General features: G+C 44.9%; 1 protein-coding gene across 1 annotated transcript; it reads right to left on the bottom strand.

Moving 5' to 3' along the window:
• Positions 1 to 893: 893 nt before the first annotated feature.
• On the bottom strand, positions 894 to 5,808 carry RHEX (regulator of hemoglobinization and erythroid cell expansion). The gene is made up of 5 exons (XM_040462231.1): positions 5,562 to 5,808; positions 5,248 to 5,348; positions 3,811 to 3,939; positions 2,436 to 2,506; positions 894 to 1,900 (listed from the first exon to the last, which is right to left on the bottom strand). The coding sequence occupies exons 1-5, from the start codon at positions 5,570 to 5,572 to the stop codon at positions 1,700 to 1,702; spliced, it is 513 nt and encodes a 170-aa protein (XP_040318165.1). The 5' UTR covers positions 5,573 to 5,808; the 3' UTR covers positions 894 to 1,699.
• Between the last annotated feature and the right edge of the window lie 10,104 nt (positions 5,809 to 15,912).

Here is a 15,912-nt window from a genome sequence, read left to right as displayed (position 1 = left end):
ATCCCACCCCATCCATCGAATCCCACCCCCTCCATCCAATCCCACCTTCTCCATCTAATCCCACCGGAGCCCCCCCGCCCTCGCCCCATTAATCCCATCATCTTGGGGGTTAGGATATCAACAGATGAATTTAAGGGGCCACAAACATTCAAATCATAGCAGGAGAGGAACAACGAGAGCCGAAAGGTGGAGGGACACATAGGCCAGCAAAATTGCACAGTCCCAGAAACCCAAACCGAAACCATTTCTTCAGATCATCTTGGGGAAGAGGAAGCTGGGAACATGGAAGTTGACTGGAAAGGTCATGTACAGCTGGCAGGTGGAGCACAGGTAACATATCGTCTCTAAGACCTGGATGCCACTCATCTGGACTTGGGATTTGTCTTCGGCACGTTCCTAGGGCTTTCATCTTTTGAGATGTTTGTTTAGCTAATGTGAGTAAATTGCCTTTCAAGTCTTAATTAGCTATTCAAAAAAGTATATTGTATATTTATTTGGTTATTACTTATTGCGTGTTATCAATTTAAAAACATTTGAAGTTAATTCTCTGAGACTTTGTAGGACTAGACTGTGCAAACAGTGACCAAGTTTATCCTCCTTTCCAGTACTGACAGTTCTTCTTTTGGGCAACTGTTTTATTGTACCGATTAGGACTTCTAGAACAATGTTAGATGAAGGAAACGACAGGTTTGTGGACACTTACTCCATTCGTGATTCAATAAAATTATGTTCTAGGTCCTTACCCATAAATATCATGAAGTCAGCTGATTTGAGATAAGCTATTCTTTTATTTTTAACGTTTATTTATTTTGAGAGAGAGAGAGAGGGAGGGGCAGAGAAATAGAGAGAGAGAGTATCCCAAGCAGGCTCCATGATGTCAACACAAAGCCCCATGTGGGACTCGAACTCACGAACCGTGAGATCATGCCCTGAGCCAAGATGAAGAGTCTGATGCTTAACCATCTGTGCCTCCGAGGCGCCCCTGAGACAAGCTATTCTTAATCAAGCTAAGAAAGTGCCCTTGTATTCCTAATTGGCTTTACACAAACAAAGAACAATCCAGAAAAGAATATTACATTCCATTGGATTGAATTTGGGGAGATTTTTCTCTGGAATCCCAGATTGTGATGCTAGTTGGCGTTTACCCAGAACTCTGTCTGTCATCTTTTGTTCCCTAAAAAACAGGGAATTCGAAGGTTGGATGATGGCGGGCTTTCTAAGTGGCCTATTGAAAGTGCTGAGGGCAGAGCGGGATTGCTCAGCTAGACGTAGCTCTGAAAAGGGGCAGCGTGCAGGGTTAGGCACAAGGAAAAGGGGAATTGGTAGTTGTCGTTTCATTTAAAATTTTTAAGGAAGTTGTTTATTGCCAAAAAATTAAAAAGCCCGGAGAGTCATTTTAACGGTAAGGTTACCAAACAGAACTCTGCTACAGCTGATCAAACATTTTTTTTTTCCACAATTTTCTGTGGAGAAAGACATTACCGCTTTCTCTACTGACATCTCCACTCATTCATACTCATCCTGGAAGTTCTACTTGACAGCTGACCTGAATCTTTCTTGTTGAATGAGATACAGGCCTACTTATTCTCCTATGCCTTGTTTAAAAAACAAAACAAAACAAAACAAAACAAAAAGCCATTCCCTTCCAAAATAAGTGCAAGAATTTGTAGAGAACTGCACCCCATTAAAACCCTAGAATTCACATGGCCACCTGAGTGTATTCTACCGACTCAGAGTTAGCAGGGTTCACAAAAGTCCAGAAATTGGGCCTGTGGCTTTTTGGATTGACATTGACATAGTCTGTGGTTTCCTTTATGTTCTCATAGTGCAGGGCAGGTTCAGTTTTTAGTCCTCCAGGGGCTGAAAAGACCACGTGTGTGTAATTCACGTCCTTGGTGGCCTTAGGGGAAAAAAGCAGAGAAATGTGGGTCAAGATTCCTACCAGGGTTGGAGGAGGGGACCCCCCCCCCCAGGACTGAACTCTCACTGAAGGACCCTCGTCTCGCCCTAGGCTGGCAGGGAGAGAAGCTGGCTCCGGGTGGCTGTGTCAGAGAGCAGGGCCAGGCCAAGGGGGAACACTACCAACAGCTCTGTGCCTCTGTCTGCAGGGAACTAAGGGGTTTCAGGAAAGATGTGGAGACTCAATCCCCGTGAGGTCAGGACTCAGAGCAGACTTTGGCCTGGTGACTGGGATATGGCGAGGAGGAGGTGGTCCATTGACATTTGCATTTTTATAGTTCACTCAGACCCATTTTGTGGGGATGCCATGAACCCGAGGATCATGACACCTGTCACCCGAGGATGCTGTAATGACTCAAGAAACCCCTCCATCCCTGCTCCCATCCTTGTAGGTGGGGTGGCCTGGATGCTCAGTCTTTTACAGCAAGGACCCCAACTGCATATGAAGGGCTGGGACCACTAGGGGTGTCCATTACCTGGCAGGTGGGAGGCAAGCTGCCGGAGACGTCCGCGCTGTTGGAGTTATCTGAGGACGTGTCACTGTCATCTAGGGAGAAATAGAAACTGTTCTTCTAAGGAACACTGGGGAGCAGGGTGGGGGGTGGGGGATGTTAGGAGGGGATGGGCACAACGGAAGGGAGAAGGGGACAAAGTCAGGCAGAGCCAGCCATGCAAAGACAAGCGGGGAAGAGAGATACGGAGCCCCCAATAGAGAAAGAAGACATTGAACAGAGAAAGGGTGGGGAGAGAAAGCGCCCCCCTCCACCCCGCCAAATAGCAAGAATGTGCCCAAGAGTCCAGACACTGCCGCACTGTCCAGCTCCATCTAAGACTAATATCACTTGATTGTGCTGGAGGGAGAAGCAGGAACACGCTGACGCAGTGTGGCCCCGAGCGCGTAGCTCTGGCCTCCCCAGTCCCGGCCACAGGTTTTGCTCTAGACCTGTCACTAACTCTAGGCAGGTGACATCCCTTTTTGTGTCTGGTTTTGCTCCCTGTGAAACAAGGAGGTTGCATGATGATCTTTGAGGTCCCTGCCAGAGAGTCTCTGATTCTGGCCAGGCTTCGGGGACACTCTAGGGCCAGGGTCACGATGAGGCCAGTGCCCCTCCCTTTTCGCAGAAACACCGAATTCACATGAGCGGTCTCTTCTGGTTCTCTCCTGCGCCGAGGTCTTATCTCGGTGCCAGGGAAGCCTGACAACCAGATCTCTCCAACTGAAAAGATAAAATCGGAAGGTCGGAGCGGATGCAAATCCATCAAGAGAAAACCCGCTGGAAAAGGTGCGCTCTCTGGGGAGTGAGCACCCAGGGGTAGCTGTCTTGCTTCGGAAGCAGCAATTTCCATTGTGTGAACGGTGACCTGGTGGGTCTCCCAAGCCTCGAGAGAGAAAACCAGTGGGTGGTATTCCTGTTGGCTCGCCTGCCAGAGGGGAACGTAGACTTGAACCATCACCAACACTAGCATTTATTAAAACCCCTGGATACCACGGCCAGAGGCAGGCAGAGGCAGTTGAAATCTCGGCCAGACGGAAACAGGTGCCATAGTATCAATGACAAAGACAGGAGCAGAGACGGCCCCAAGCCCCCTCTGCAGTGGCTCACACGTGACCAGAGGGGGAAAAGAACTTAGACCCACCCAAAGCCAGCGAGATCTGCCCTGCGTGATGAAAGAGTAGCTTGCTGGAAAAGCTAGGCTGGTGAGGCCTTCGGGGAGGCGGGTGGGAGGAATCTTCCAGCCAGGGGCTGGGCTGGCCAGGACAGAGCCCGGCTGCAGCAGAACAGCTCTCCACGGCCCCAGACAGAGCAGAATAAGCTTTATGACAAGTTCTTCCCCTGCCCCGTTACTCACGCCTGTGACGGGGCGCAGACACAGGAGCGCTTCGCGTCTCCTCCGTGGCAGCACAAGGCTGACGCTGCGCAGGGCTGGGCGAGGGGGCCTGGAGCCTGGCCCCTTTCAGGATCCGTTCACTCTGGCTGGCTAAAGGGGACAGGGCAAGGGTCAAAAGTGCCAGCTCTCCAGGTCAGGAACATCCTGTCTCTGAGCACTGCCCTCGAGACGGCAAAACATTCAGAGGGACCTCTTCAAACCTCAGCGCTCTGCTCACAACCCTGCAGCACCTCTCACCTCGCTTGCAGGACGAGCCAAAGCCCCAGCCTCCAAGGCCCTCTGTGGCCTCGCTATTCCCCCCTCTCTCCGTTCCAGCCACACTGGCCTCTCTTCCAAACAGCTTTCTGCCTCAGGGCCTTTGCAGGTGCCGCTCGCTTCCTCACTGCCAGATGTTTATACTAAAATGTTGGCATTTCAGTGATGTTGGCCATCATCCAATTCATACCTCCTTGCCTTGCTTCATCTTTTTCTTCCCTAGCACTCACCATAATCTAACATGTGCGATTACCTGTTTATCTAGTTTGTTGTCTGTGCCCCCCATGATATGTAAGTTATATAAGGACACAGATTTTTGTTTGGTTCCCTGTTATATTAAATGAATGAATGAATGAATGAATGGCTAGAGATGCCTAGACTCCCTTTATTTTATTTTCCCTAATTTTAATGCCATCCCAGAACAGAACACAGTAAATCAGTTCAAGAACTTAAGTCCATCTTGGAACTGGAAAGTGTGATGCTAAGTGAAATAAGTCATACAGAGAAAGACAGATACCATATGTTTTCACTCTTATATGGATCCTGAGAAACTTAACAGAAACCCATGGAGGAGGGGAAGGAAAAAAAAAGGGGGGGGGGTTAGAGTGGGAGAGAGCCAAAGCATAAGAGACTCTTAAAAACTGAGAACAAACTGAGGGTTGATGGGGGGTGGGAGGGAGGGGAGGGTGGGTGATGGGTATTGAGGAGGGCACCTTTTGGGATGAGCACTGGGTGTTGTATGGAAACCAATCTGACAATAAACTTCATATATTGGAAAAAAAAAAAAGAATTTAAGTCCATCTTTTAGTCTAGCCATATTCCCTTCTCCTGGAATTCAAAGTCCTTTCTTCATTTTGAGTCCTTTGGCGGTGATGAAGAAAGTTAGGCCCAGGCTAAATGAGCCCACCCTCAAGAGTACTGCAGAAGCTTATCCCTAGGTAGAAGGTCTGGGTGGTGGAAGGGCTCTGGGCCATCATTCCAACCAGAAATAGGTTGGGTCAGAGTGGGGATTACCCAGTAAGGGATGACCCGGCTAGTGGATCCTCAAGTAGGTATTCAAGGGGTATTCCGGGGCTCATCTTGCTATAGGCTCAGGGGTGGTCCCTACAGGTGACTAGGAGGAAAGAGCACCAGGCTATTTACCCATGTGCCTGCTGAGCAGGTAGTTGATGGCAGCGAAGAGGCAGGTCTGTAGAATGAGGGACACCACTGCGATCACTAAGCCATGCCAGAACTTCATGTCTCTGTTGGGAACGGAGCAGGGTCAGAGTTAGAGGTTGTGGAGATTCTAAATCGGCTGCAAACCCACCCTGCCCCCAGCCAGAGGCAGCCATCTGGTGTTGCCGTGTGTCTCAGGGCAGGTCTCTTTGACTCTCTGGACGGGAAGGTGTAGGGAGCCAGGGAACGTGGCGTGCATGCTTGGAAGCCAGGTGCACAGTCTGATGGGAACCACTCACTCCGTCAGCATGATGAACTTGCAGGGCAGCTGTGGGCGTAGGTGAGGCTCAGGCTTTGGTGGGGGCAGGAAGAAGACACCTGGAAGGAACCACTCTGGGCACTTCGTCTCCACGTAGTACCACCCGCGGGACCGTCCTACAGACCTGCAGGAGGCAAGGCAGCGGGGTCAGGACTCCCGGGCTCTATGCTCCAATTCCCTTCAGGCGAACTCAGCTGCTCGGGGGGTCACCGGCTTTTCTCTCCCCAGATTTCAAGCTTTGAATCTACAAAACAGGCAGTATCTCGTAGTTCGGTGTTAGCATCGAACGGGGTGGGCACGCACTCGATGACAGCCCCAGCGCTGAGCCCCTGGCACACCCACCATCCTACCTGATTCACACGGTCCCATGGCCGAGATATCAGTACGCTCTTTCGATAACAAGCAGCATGAGATTCAGAGAGCAGAGGCTCATGTCTGAGGTCGCACAGCTGGCAAGTGGTTGGGCCTGGATTTGGGCTCTAAGTCCAAGCCTGCACGTTCAACCACTGGTCTTGGCTTTCAGAGAATCTTCACCTGCTGCTGGAAAGCACCAAGGGGTTGAACATGCGCGAATACGCCAGGAGAGATTTGTTAAAGAAATCCAAATCTTGGGGTGCCTGGGTGGCTCAATCCATTAGGCGACAGACTCTTGGTCTCAACTCAGGTCATGATCTCAGTTTGTGAGCTCAGGCCCCACATCAGGCTCTGCACTGACGGTGCTGAGCCTGCTTGGGATTCTTTCTCACTCCCTCTCTCTATCTGTCTGTATCCTGCTTGCACTCTCTCTCTCTCTCAATAAATAAATAAATTTAAAAAAAAAAGAAAGAAATCACATGTACACCATTCGTGGCTTCGTGGGGTTTTAGACTCTGGATATCGTTGGGGTTTAGACTCTGGATGCTCTTACACACTCATGAATATGTTGATTTTAAAAATCAGGGGGCGCCTGGGTGGTTCCGTCGGTTGAGCGTCCGGCTTCGGCTCAGGTCATGATCTCACAGTTTGTGGGTTCGAGCCCCGCGTCGGGCTCTGTGCTGACAGCTCGGAGCCTGGAGCCCGCTTCGGATTCTGTGTCTCCCTCTCTCTCTGCCCCTCCCCCGCTCATGTTCTGTCTCTCTCTCTCCTTCAAAAATAAATTTAAAAATATTTAAATAAATAAATAAATAAATAAATAAATAAATAAATATCAGGTGCCTGGGTAGCTCAGTCAGTTAAGCGTCCGACTTCAGCTCAACTCATGATCTCATGGCTAGTGGGTTCGAGCCCCACATCAGGCTCTGTGCTGACAGCTTGGAGCCTGGAGCCTGCTTCGGATTCTGTGACTCCCTCTCTTTCTGTCCCTCCCCTGCTCATGTTCTGTTTCTCTCTCTCTCAAAAAATAAACATTAAAAATTTAATTTAAAAAATCAGCTTATGAATTTCATCATCATGTTGCTGAATATGGAATTTACTAAAAGACAAAGGCAGGATAATTTCAAAGCCTCTGAGATGACACTTACTCAGCAGAGATGGGGAGACAACCACCCACCGCCCTGCTGCAGACCATAAACCTTAAACAGCCTTTCACTGCTCCTGACGCCCATTTTCCCCATCAGTGTTTCCAAGGGCTAAGGGCAGTGGGAAAGTCCTGAAAGTCTTGTTTTTATTTGTAGTTTTCACACTGGGGCTTTCTAAGATCAGAACTCAGACCAAGAATCAAGACAGAGAGAAGGCAATGAGGGGCAGGAAGGCTGTGGGGTTTGCCACCAAACCCTCTCCAGGGCTGTGGGCGCTGGCCAGCTGCAAATTTCCAGAGAGAAAATACATCTCCTTTCACATACCAACACGCTAGTCCTTGGCAGTGGCTTTTCTTCACAAGATCAAAAGTTGGAAGCAACACATACCCAATTTCTTCATCGTACTTCCTTAACCCACCCCCTTCCCTACATAATGAATTCTAGATATTTCTCCCAAAGGAACCTAACGCTATCTACCCATTGCTTGTCAAGGTAAATGTGCCCGGTTGCCTCGTAAACATCAGGTGCTGGTAAGAAGGGGCTACAGTTGGGGGGGGGCGGGGAGGCAGGGAGCAGGAGGTGAACACACCCCAGAAGGCAGGTGAGAAAGGACTCCGGGAAGTCCCTGAAGTCCATAGACCAGTGGGTAGAAAATCCAGTATCCCCCCGCAGGATGAGCAAACTGCAGAAAGAAAGCTTAGTCGAAAGTGACTTGTGCACAAAATGAAATTTGCAGAGTCAAGACGCTGGAAATAAAACACAGAAACGATGGAGATGAAGCAAAATGGGGATTTTTCAGGAAAAACAGTGATCTTGAAGGATTGGGCAACTTGATGGAAAAAGGCATAGTTATATTTTAAATGCCTGGCTCTTGTCTTATTTTGGATAAACCCTCTTGAAATTTCGACAGGCATTGATTTCTCAAGCAAATTGCAGTATTGATTTCTGGGGCAGCTGCAAAAGATCGGACTTCACCGGGAGAGCTGTATGGCATCATGAAAGACACAAAAATCACAGGCTGGTGTCTCTGGGAACCAACAGTGTTCATTTTCAAAGGCGTTTTAGTATGTTAGTATTTTTTGTTTAATATTTATTTAGTTTTCAGAGAGAGAGAGGGAGAAACAGAGCACGAGGGGAGAGAGGCAGAGAGAGAAGGAGACACAGAATCCGAAGCAGGCTCCAGGCTCTGAGCCATCGGCACAGAGTTCGACACGGGGCTCAAACTCATGAGCTGTGAGATGGTGACCCGAGCTGAGGTCAGACGTTTAACCGACTGAGCCACCCAGGCGCCCCTCTGGTGTGTCAGTATTGATTACCTCATATTCAGTGTCTCATTTGTCCTTAATCACAGAAATTATTCTCCTTCTTTCATCCAAGGGGATGGCCAGAAAGCCACTAGGGCTGGGTTCTGAAACCACACTTAAATTTTAATTTCTTTTAAGGCTCCTTTCTCTCCTTATTCATTAAAAATTAAACAACTAATAGATATTTGCGGTACAATTCAAAATGCAAATAAGCAAAGCATTTCACAAAATCACCCCACGGTTGACTCCAGAGCACTCTCCACAGGTTCTCATACATGTATGTACTGTGCATAGGTGTGCATGTAAATCCGTGTTTACACGTGTACAATCTTTTCTAAACATCATACCGATCAGCAGCTTTTTCTCTTCACTGAGTATATTGCAAACATGTTTCCAGATCAGAAAAGCCTTCATTAACAAGTTCCACTCTGGAGGCCCTCGGGCCAAATTCGGCGCCTAGGTGATTTTGTCTGATGAAGTCCTTTAAAGATTTGCATTTGGATGCCTTAAGAAGGGGTATGTGCTCTTCCCTCCGTGACTGATCCCTGAAGCCATTTGAGTTTGCTACATACTTGAGTTTCTGGCATACTACTATTCTACTTTATCAGTGTTTCTTAGCGCTCTGTGACATTCAGAGCCAGACAGTTCCTTGTTGTCTAGAGCCGTTTTGCGCCCCACTGGATATTCAGCATCTTGGAAGACCACCATTGTAACAGGCTAATGTAACAACCAAAATGACCAAAAATGACCCCACACATTTCCAAATGCCCCAGGGTGAGGCAGTCACTTTTGCCCCCAGTTGAGAATCGCTGCATTAAATAAATGTCCCATTGTTTTAAAGCCAATATCTTAGTTTGGCTCTTTGTACAGAACCATATTGCCTACGCTTCCTTCCATCATTTTGGTATACTGTGAACATCTCACTAACCAAATGGTGCACAGAACCTGTGTCAGTATATAGCATAAAGTCCAACAGATTTCAATCTGAATCCAAGTTCTGTTCCCTTCTAGATGTGAATTATTAAACCTCTCAGTACCTCAGTTCCTGTACCTGTAAGATGAGGAGAACGATAGCCTCTATCTCAGAGAGTTCTTGTGTGGGCTCAGTGCTTTATGCTGTTTGTATGGAACTTCATGCAACATCAGGCTTGTGAGAAGCACTCGATGATTACGGATGGGCCCCACGACAGTTTGACTTAATTTTTAGATGTTACAATGGGTATGGAAAAGCATACCCATTCAGTAGAAACCGTACTTGGAATTTTGACCTTAGATCTTTTTGTGAGCTGGCGATATGCTGTGCAAACCCTCTCTGATGTGGGGCAGCTCCCAATAAGCCACGCGATCATGAGGGTCCACAAACAATACACTCATAACCCTTCTGTGCCCATACACGCCTTCCGTTCTTCACTTTCAGTACAGGATTCAATAAAGTACATGAGCTATTCAACACTTCATTAAACAACAAGCTCTGTGTCAGATGACTAGATTTTAGGCTAATATAAGTGTTTTGAGCACGTTTAAGGCAGGCTAGGCTAAGCTCTGATGTTTGGTAGGTTAGGTGGAGTAAAAGCATTTCCGACTTATAATAGTTGCGATTTATGATGGGATTATCGCGAGCTGACCCCATCGTAAATCGAGGAAGTTGCTAACTACACGTTGTTCAACCCTGAAACACTTCACCAAGATGGTGACTGGAGTAGAGCTATTAAAAATCGAGTTGGGGGGCGCCTGGGTGGCGCACTCGGTTGAGCGTCCCACTTCAGCCAGGTCACGATCTCGCGGTCTGTGAGTTCGAGCCCCGCGTCAGGCTCTGGGCTGATGGCTCGGAGCCTGGAGCCTGTTTCCGATTCTGCGTCTCCCTCTCTCTCTCTGCCCCTCCCCCGTTCATGCTCTGTCTCTCTCTGTCCCAAAAAATAAATAAATGTTGAAAAAAAAATTAAAAACAAAAAAATCGAGTTGGTCTATTTTAGGAAAGTCAGGCATTCATGTTGAGCACAGTTTTAAGATAAGATCAGGGACAGGATGAGGTATGAAAATGATGACAGATGTCATTATTTAAGTGGCTAATGGCCCCTAACCACAATGAGCAGGTTGTTCCTTGGGGTCTAATTGCAGATTGCTGATCAGACAGTGGGCAAAAACATCTGCTCATTTGCACTCCCCCCACAACACACACATATACCAAATAACCAGGAAATGAGCAATTTAGAGTAATTATGTTGTGAAAAAAGTGCCTGGACCGTGAGAGTTTGCCGTGGCTCATTCTATGATCAAGATTTGGACTGTCCTATCCTCTTTCACATGCTTAGTTTTGATGCCCAGACCAATACTAATGTAACGCCCTGCCAGGCATTTCCCAATCACACTCCCACAGGGTGCTGGGAGCCTCTCCTCTGCTTGCTTCAGGCCTGGTTGGAAGTCCCAATACGTCCAGTTAGGCCTGGATCCCATCTTATTGTTTCCCCTTTCTTCTGATAGAGGAGCTCTCGTGGGGCTCTCGTTGGTACAGCCTAACATAGAGGTGACATAATTAAGACACACCTCCTCCTGGCTGACACCATGCTTTCACTGAAGAGTCACCAAGAGTCGTTTGAAAAAAGAGCACAATAGAAGATGATTTACATGAAAATCATATGGAATGCAATAATCAATAATCACTCTCAACATTGTTAGGCTACCAATCTTTTAAAATTAAGTAGCTTTAGGGGCTCCTGGGTAGCTCAGTCCGTTAAGCATCAACTTCCACTCGGGTCATGATCTCACCGTTCGTGAGTTCGAGCTCCACATGGGGCTCTGTGCTGACAGCCCAGAGCCTGGAGCCTGCTTCAGATTCTGTGTCTCCCTCTCTCTCTGCCCCTCATTGCTCGCGCTCTGTCTCTGTCTCTGTCTCTCTCTCTCTCCTGCACTTGCCTGCTGGGGAGCTGGGACGGGTAGAATCCTTTCTAGGCCCTGGAGAATGAAGGGGCTTGGTGCTTGAAAGTCCTCAGGCTCCTTCTAGCTCCAAGCATTCTGTTCTTTAAAGACTGAAGTCAGGAAGGGGAAAGAGAAGCAAATTTGGATGGAAATGGGATATTTTGAAAGAAAAACAAAATCTGTTTCTATTTTATAATATCATCCAGTCTCCTCCGCATTACTAGACTTTTCTTCCTTAATTTAATATGCAGTTGGGAATAATCAAAAAAAGGAGGAAACATAAATCAGCCAAACCACGGCAACCGTATACATTCACGATTATGTATATAACCACGGAAACAGAGGAGATCAAAAACTGTGAGGCTACTAAGGAATTTTTTAATGTAATCTCAGTAAAATTCATGAGTTTCTAGAAAGATATAAACGAGCAAAATTGATTCCATAAGGCACCAAAACCAAAACAAGATCACAAGAAAGAAGTTGGGGAGGCAGCATGGCATGTAGCCGCTAAAGACAGAGGACTGGAGTCTGGAAGCGTGGGTTCACACCCCAGCTCATTCCCTGCATGAGCTTGGTCTAGTTCTTGAACCCTTCAAAGCCTTAGTTTTTTTATCTGTAAGATGGGAGCAATAATAACTGGTTCTTAGGTTTGAATAAGATGGATACAAATGATACCTGCTTCTGAGGATAAAGTAAGATGAGTTATGTGAAGTAGTTATTACAACTTTCGCCACATAGAAAGAAGCATACAGTAGGGGCGCCTGGGTGGCTCAGTCGGTTGAGCGTCCGACTTTGGCTCAGGTCATGATCTCGCAGTTTGTGAGTCCGAGCCCCGCATCGGGCTCTGTGCTGACGGCTCGGAGCCTGGAACCTCCTTCATATTCTGTGTGTCCCTCTCTCTCTGCCCCTCCCCCGCTCACATGCTGTTTCTCCCTCTCTCAAAAATAAATAAACATTAAAAAAATTTTTTTAAAAAAGAAAGAAGCATACAATAAAAGAGAGTTACTATTATTTAGAAATTAAAAGCATTATTGGCATTAATCTACTCAAATTTTGTGTCCAAATAGTTGGGTTTGTTTTGTTTTGTTTTGTTTTGTTTTAATTTTAGAGAGTGGGGCAGAGGGAGAGAGATCATCTTAAGCAGACTCCACTCTCAGCATGGGAGTCCGATGTGGGGCTCGATCCCATGATACTAGGATCACGACGTGAACCAAAATCAAGAGTCAGACTCTCAACCAACTGAGTCACCCAGGCACCCCCCGAATAGTTTTAGAAAATAAGTTACTTTAAACTTTTAAGGAACACGTAATGTTTATGCTGTATAAGCAGATCCAGAGCATAAAAAAGGTGGAAAACTCTGCAGGATCTTGTCACTTACAAATACAGAAGTAAATATAGGATAATGTCAAGGAGTTCCTTCAGGAACATCCAGGAAATTAGTTATTACAATAATGAAAACTAATGTTGGGTATTTAACATGACCTTACTCTGCAAGGATAGACACTACCACCATTTCCTAGATAAGACAGAAAGGTTTGGAGAGGTTGAGCAATTTGCCCTGGTCCCCCATCACCACCCCACCATTGCCAGAGCCAAATTTCAAACCAAGCCCAGCTCTCAATCATTACAGCAAATTGCCTCTTACATGATATGAATATAGCATCAATAGATCAAGTTTTTATTTTATTATTATTATTATTTTTAACATTTATTTTTGAGAGAGAGAGAAAGAGAGAGAGAGCACGAGTGGGGGAGAGGCAGAGAGAGAGGGAGACACGAAATCTGAAGCAGGCTCCAGGCTCTGAGCTGTCAGCACAGAGCCCAACGCGGGGCTCGAACCCACAAACTGTGAGATCATGACCTGAGCCAAAGTCAGATGCTTAACCAACTGAGCCACCCAGGCACCCCAAGAACCAGTTTTTAAAATGTTCATCTCAGTAAAACACCAAAAAACATTTGATGAAATAAAATACTCATTTCTCACTTTTTAAGTTAATAAAATAAGAATATGAGAATAATTTCTTACTGTAATAAAGAATATCCCTTCTGTACCAATAATCGACATCTTACCAAGTGGTAAAATGTTTTAGCAGCCAAGAACAAAGATGTCTGCTGTAACCATTTTAAAAAATTAATCCTGGAAACTCTAACCCTGGGAAGTTAGAAGTTCCTCCGACCTCTAACCTAGAATAATAATAAGGGTGTGGAGTATTTATTGAGATGTTCTGTGACACTTTGACGTCTATAACTCACTTGATTCTCTCAATCACCCTAGGAGGTAGGTGCTATTTTTCGCCTTTTTCTTTTCTTTCTTTTTTTTTTTTAATTGAAATATAATGGTCATTTCCATTTTACAGAGGGCAAAACTAAGACACGTAGAAATTAAGTAATTTGCTCAAGGTGGTAAGAAGATCAACGGGGTTTTTGTGCCCAGGCAGCCGGGTGTTGGAGCCTAAGCTAATTAACTGATACGTGAACTTAACGAAGGTACAGCTTGGGGAAGGGCAAGTTAAATTTATCCTTATTTGCAAAAGGTGTGATTTTATACCTAGAAATCCCAAACGGTCAATTGAAAAAGCAGTGAGATTAATCAGACTACTCAGGAAAAGTCCTGAAAGCATGATAAATATTCTAAAATTACCAGCTCTTCTTCCTATGGTATCAGCAATAACCAGTGAGGTAATGGAATTGCATGGAGGGGGGCCCGGCAACCTTAGCAGCCATTGCACCTCATAGAGCTAAGAATAATTTTAATTGTAAGAAAGTTATTTTGAAGACAATAATAAAAACGTACTGAGAGATGTACAAGGACATAAACTAATAGAGAGACGCTAATAGAGAGAACATTCCCATGTCCCAGACTGGCAATCCAGAAGACTAAAAAAAAAAAAAAAAAAAAAAAAATCATTTTGAAATTAATTTGTTGGTTCAATATCACTCCAGTCAAAACTACAGTGAGAAATTTTTTACGACTCCAAATTAATTCTAAAATTTATCTGGGCAAAAAATTAACAACAGTCCAGAAGATCTGGAACACGTTTGAAAAGGATTTGTGACCAGGCAGGTTCCTGACATACCATTGTTAAAGGGTGGTGTACATTTGAAAAACTACACTAGGATGTACAATAAATATTATCATAAAAGTGGTTCACAAGGCAGTGGGAGGAAAGGAAAGTGTCATTTAGAAACTGTTGCACACAGAATAATGAATTAGCTACCTGTAAGAAAAAAAATAACTTACACCCAGACATGATACAACAAAATAAATTCCAAAGGGATTCAAGAAGTAAATAGTTTTAAGTTGAGTCATTAAAAGTAGAAGGATATGGGACTGGATATTCACATATTCAATAATATTTATTAGATCCCCAGATGAGAGAAAACTGTCTCAGCTTATACGCAATGGAAGAGGTCACAAAGCAACAGGAAAAACAGATTCCACTCTAAAATATTAAAACTTCACATATTAAAGTCAAACAAGCAAAATTTAAAGGCAAATAGACAAAAACGTTAGAACCAGTGTGTGCAATACATAACTTTAAAAGGTTTTAGATTAAAAACATTTTTAAGAAAAGCCCTCCTATCCCCAAATGATAAATGGGTAGAAGGCAGGGAACAGTTTACAGCCAATCCAGAAGAGAGGACTAAACCTATTAGCACAAGGTAGCTGTACCCACTATTGACTATAAAAGTGAAAAATGGGAAACAACCGAATTGAAACACAAAGATTAAATAAATTAGGGTGAAGGTACAGAGTGGAATATTATACCAACATTTAAAATTATATTGAGGAGGGGAGGGTGGGTGATGGGTGTTGAGAAGGGCACCTGTTGGGATGAGCACTGGGTGTTGTGTGGAAACCAATCTGACAATAAACTTCATATATTGAAAAATAAATAAATAAATAAATAAATAAAATTATATTGAGAAAAAATTAATCTGGGGAAAGAATCTGTTCCATGAGGAAGAACAATGCAGTTATAGTTAGCCACCTACAGAACATATTTTTTAAAAAAAGAATGAAAATTTGTACAAAAAAGAAAACTTTGGGTCATTAAATGTTTTTGTCTTTTATATTAGTTTAGTGATAACCCCCAATCACCTGATTTGGTTCGCCAAATCCCGAATAGTTCGTTGACAATAATTTTTCATATCAAATATAGATTTATTCGTGAATGTAAATTTATGGTAATTAAATTGGGGGTTATTTTAATGTTCTTTTTTCTTTTTTTTTCTTTTTTTTTTTTTTAAATTTTTTTTTCAACGTTTATTTATTTTTGGGACAGAGAGAGACACAGCATGAACGGGGGAGGAGCAGAGAGATAGGGAGACACAGAATCGGAAACAGGCTCCAGGCTCTGAGCCATCAGCCCAGAGCCTGATGCGGGGCTAGAACTCACGGACCGCGAGATCGTGACCTGGCTGAAGTCGGACGCTTAACCGACTGCGCCACCCAGGCGCCCCATGTTCTTTTTTCAAAAAGGGGAAATAGAAAAAAAAATATACCTAAATGTTAACAAAACTGCATATTGCAATTGTGGATGATGTTTTTTATTTTATCCTTTACACTATCTGTCATATCAAAGTTTTCTGCAACTTACATATATCTTTTTTC

This window comes from Herpailurus yagouaroundi, unplaced genomic scaffold (genome assembly GCF_014898765.1).
Source record: "Herpailurus yagouaroundi ecotype Mexico unplaced genomic scaffold, PumYag 308, whole genome shotgun sequence".
Taxonomy (NCBI): Eukaryota; Metazoa; Chordata; class Mammalia; order Carnivora; family Felidae; genus Herpailurus; species Herpailurus yagouaroundi.
Note: the sequence above shows the minus strand (reverse complement) of the source record. Positions and strands in the feature narration are given on the sequence as shown.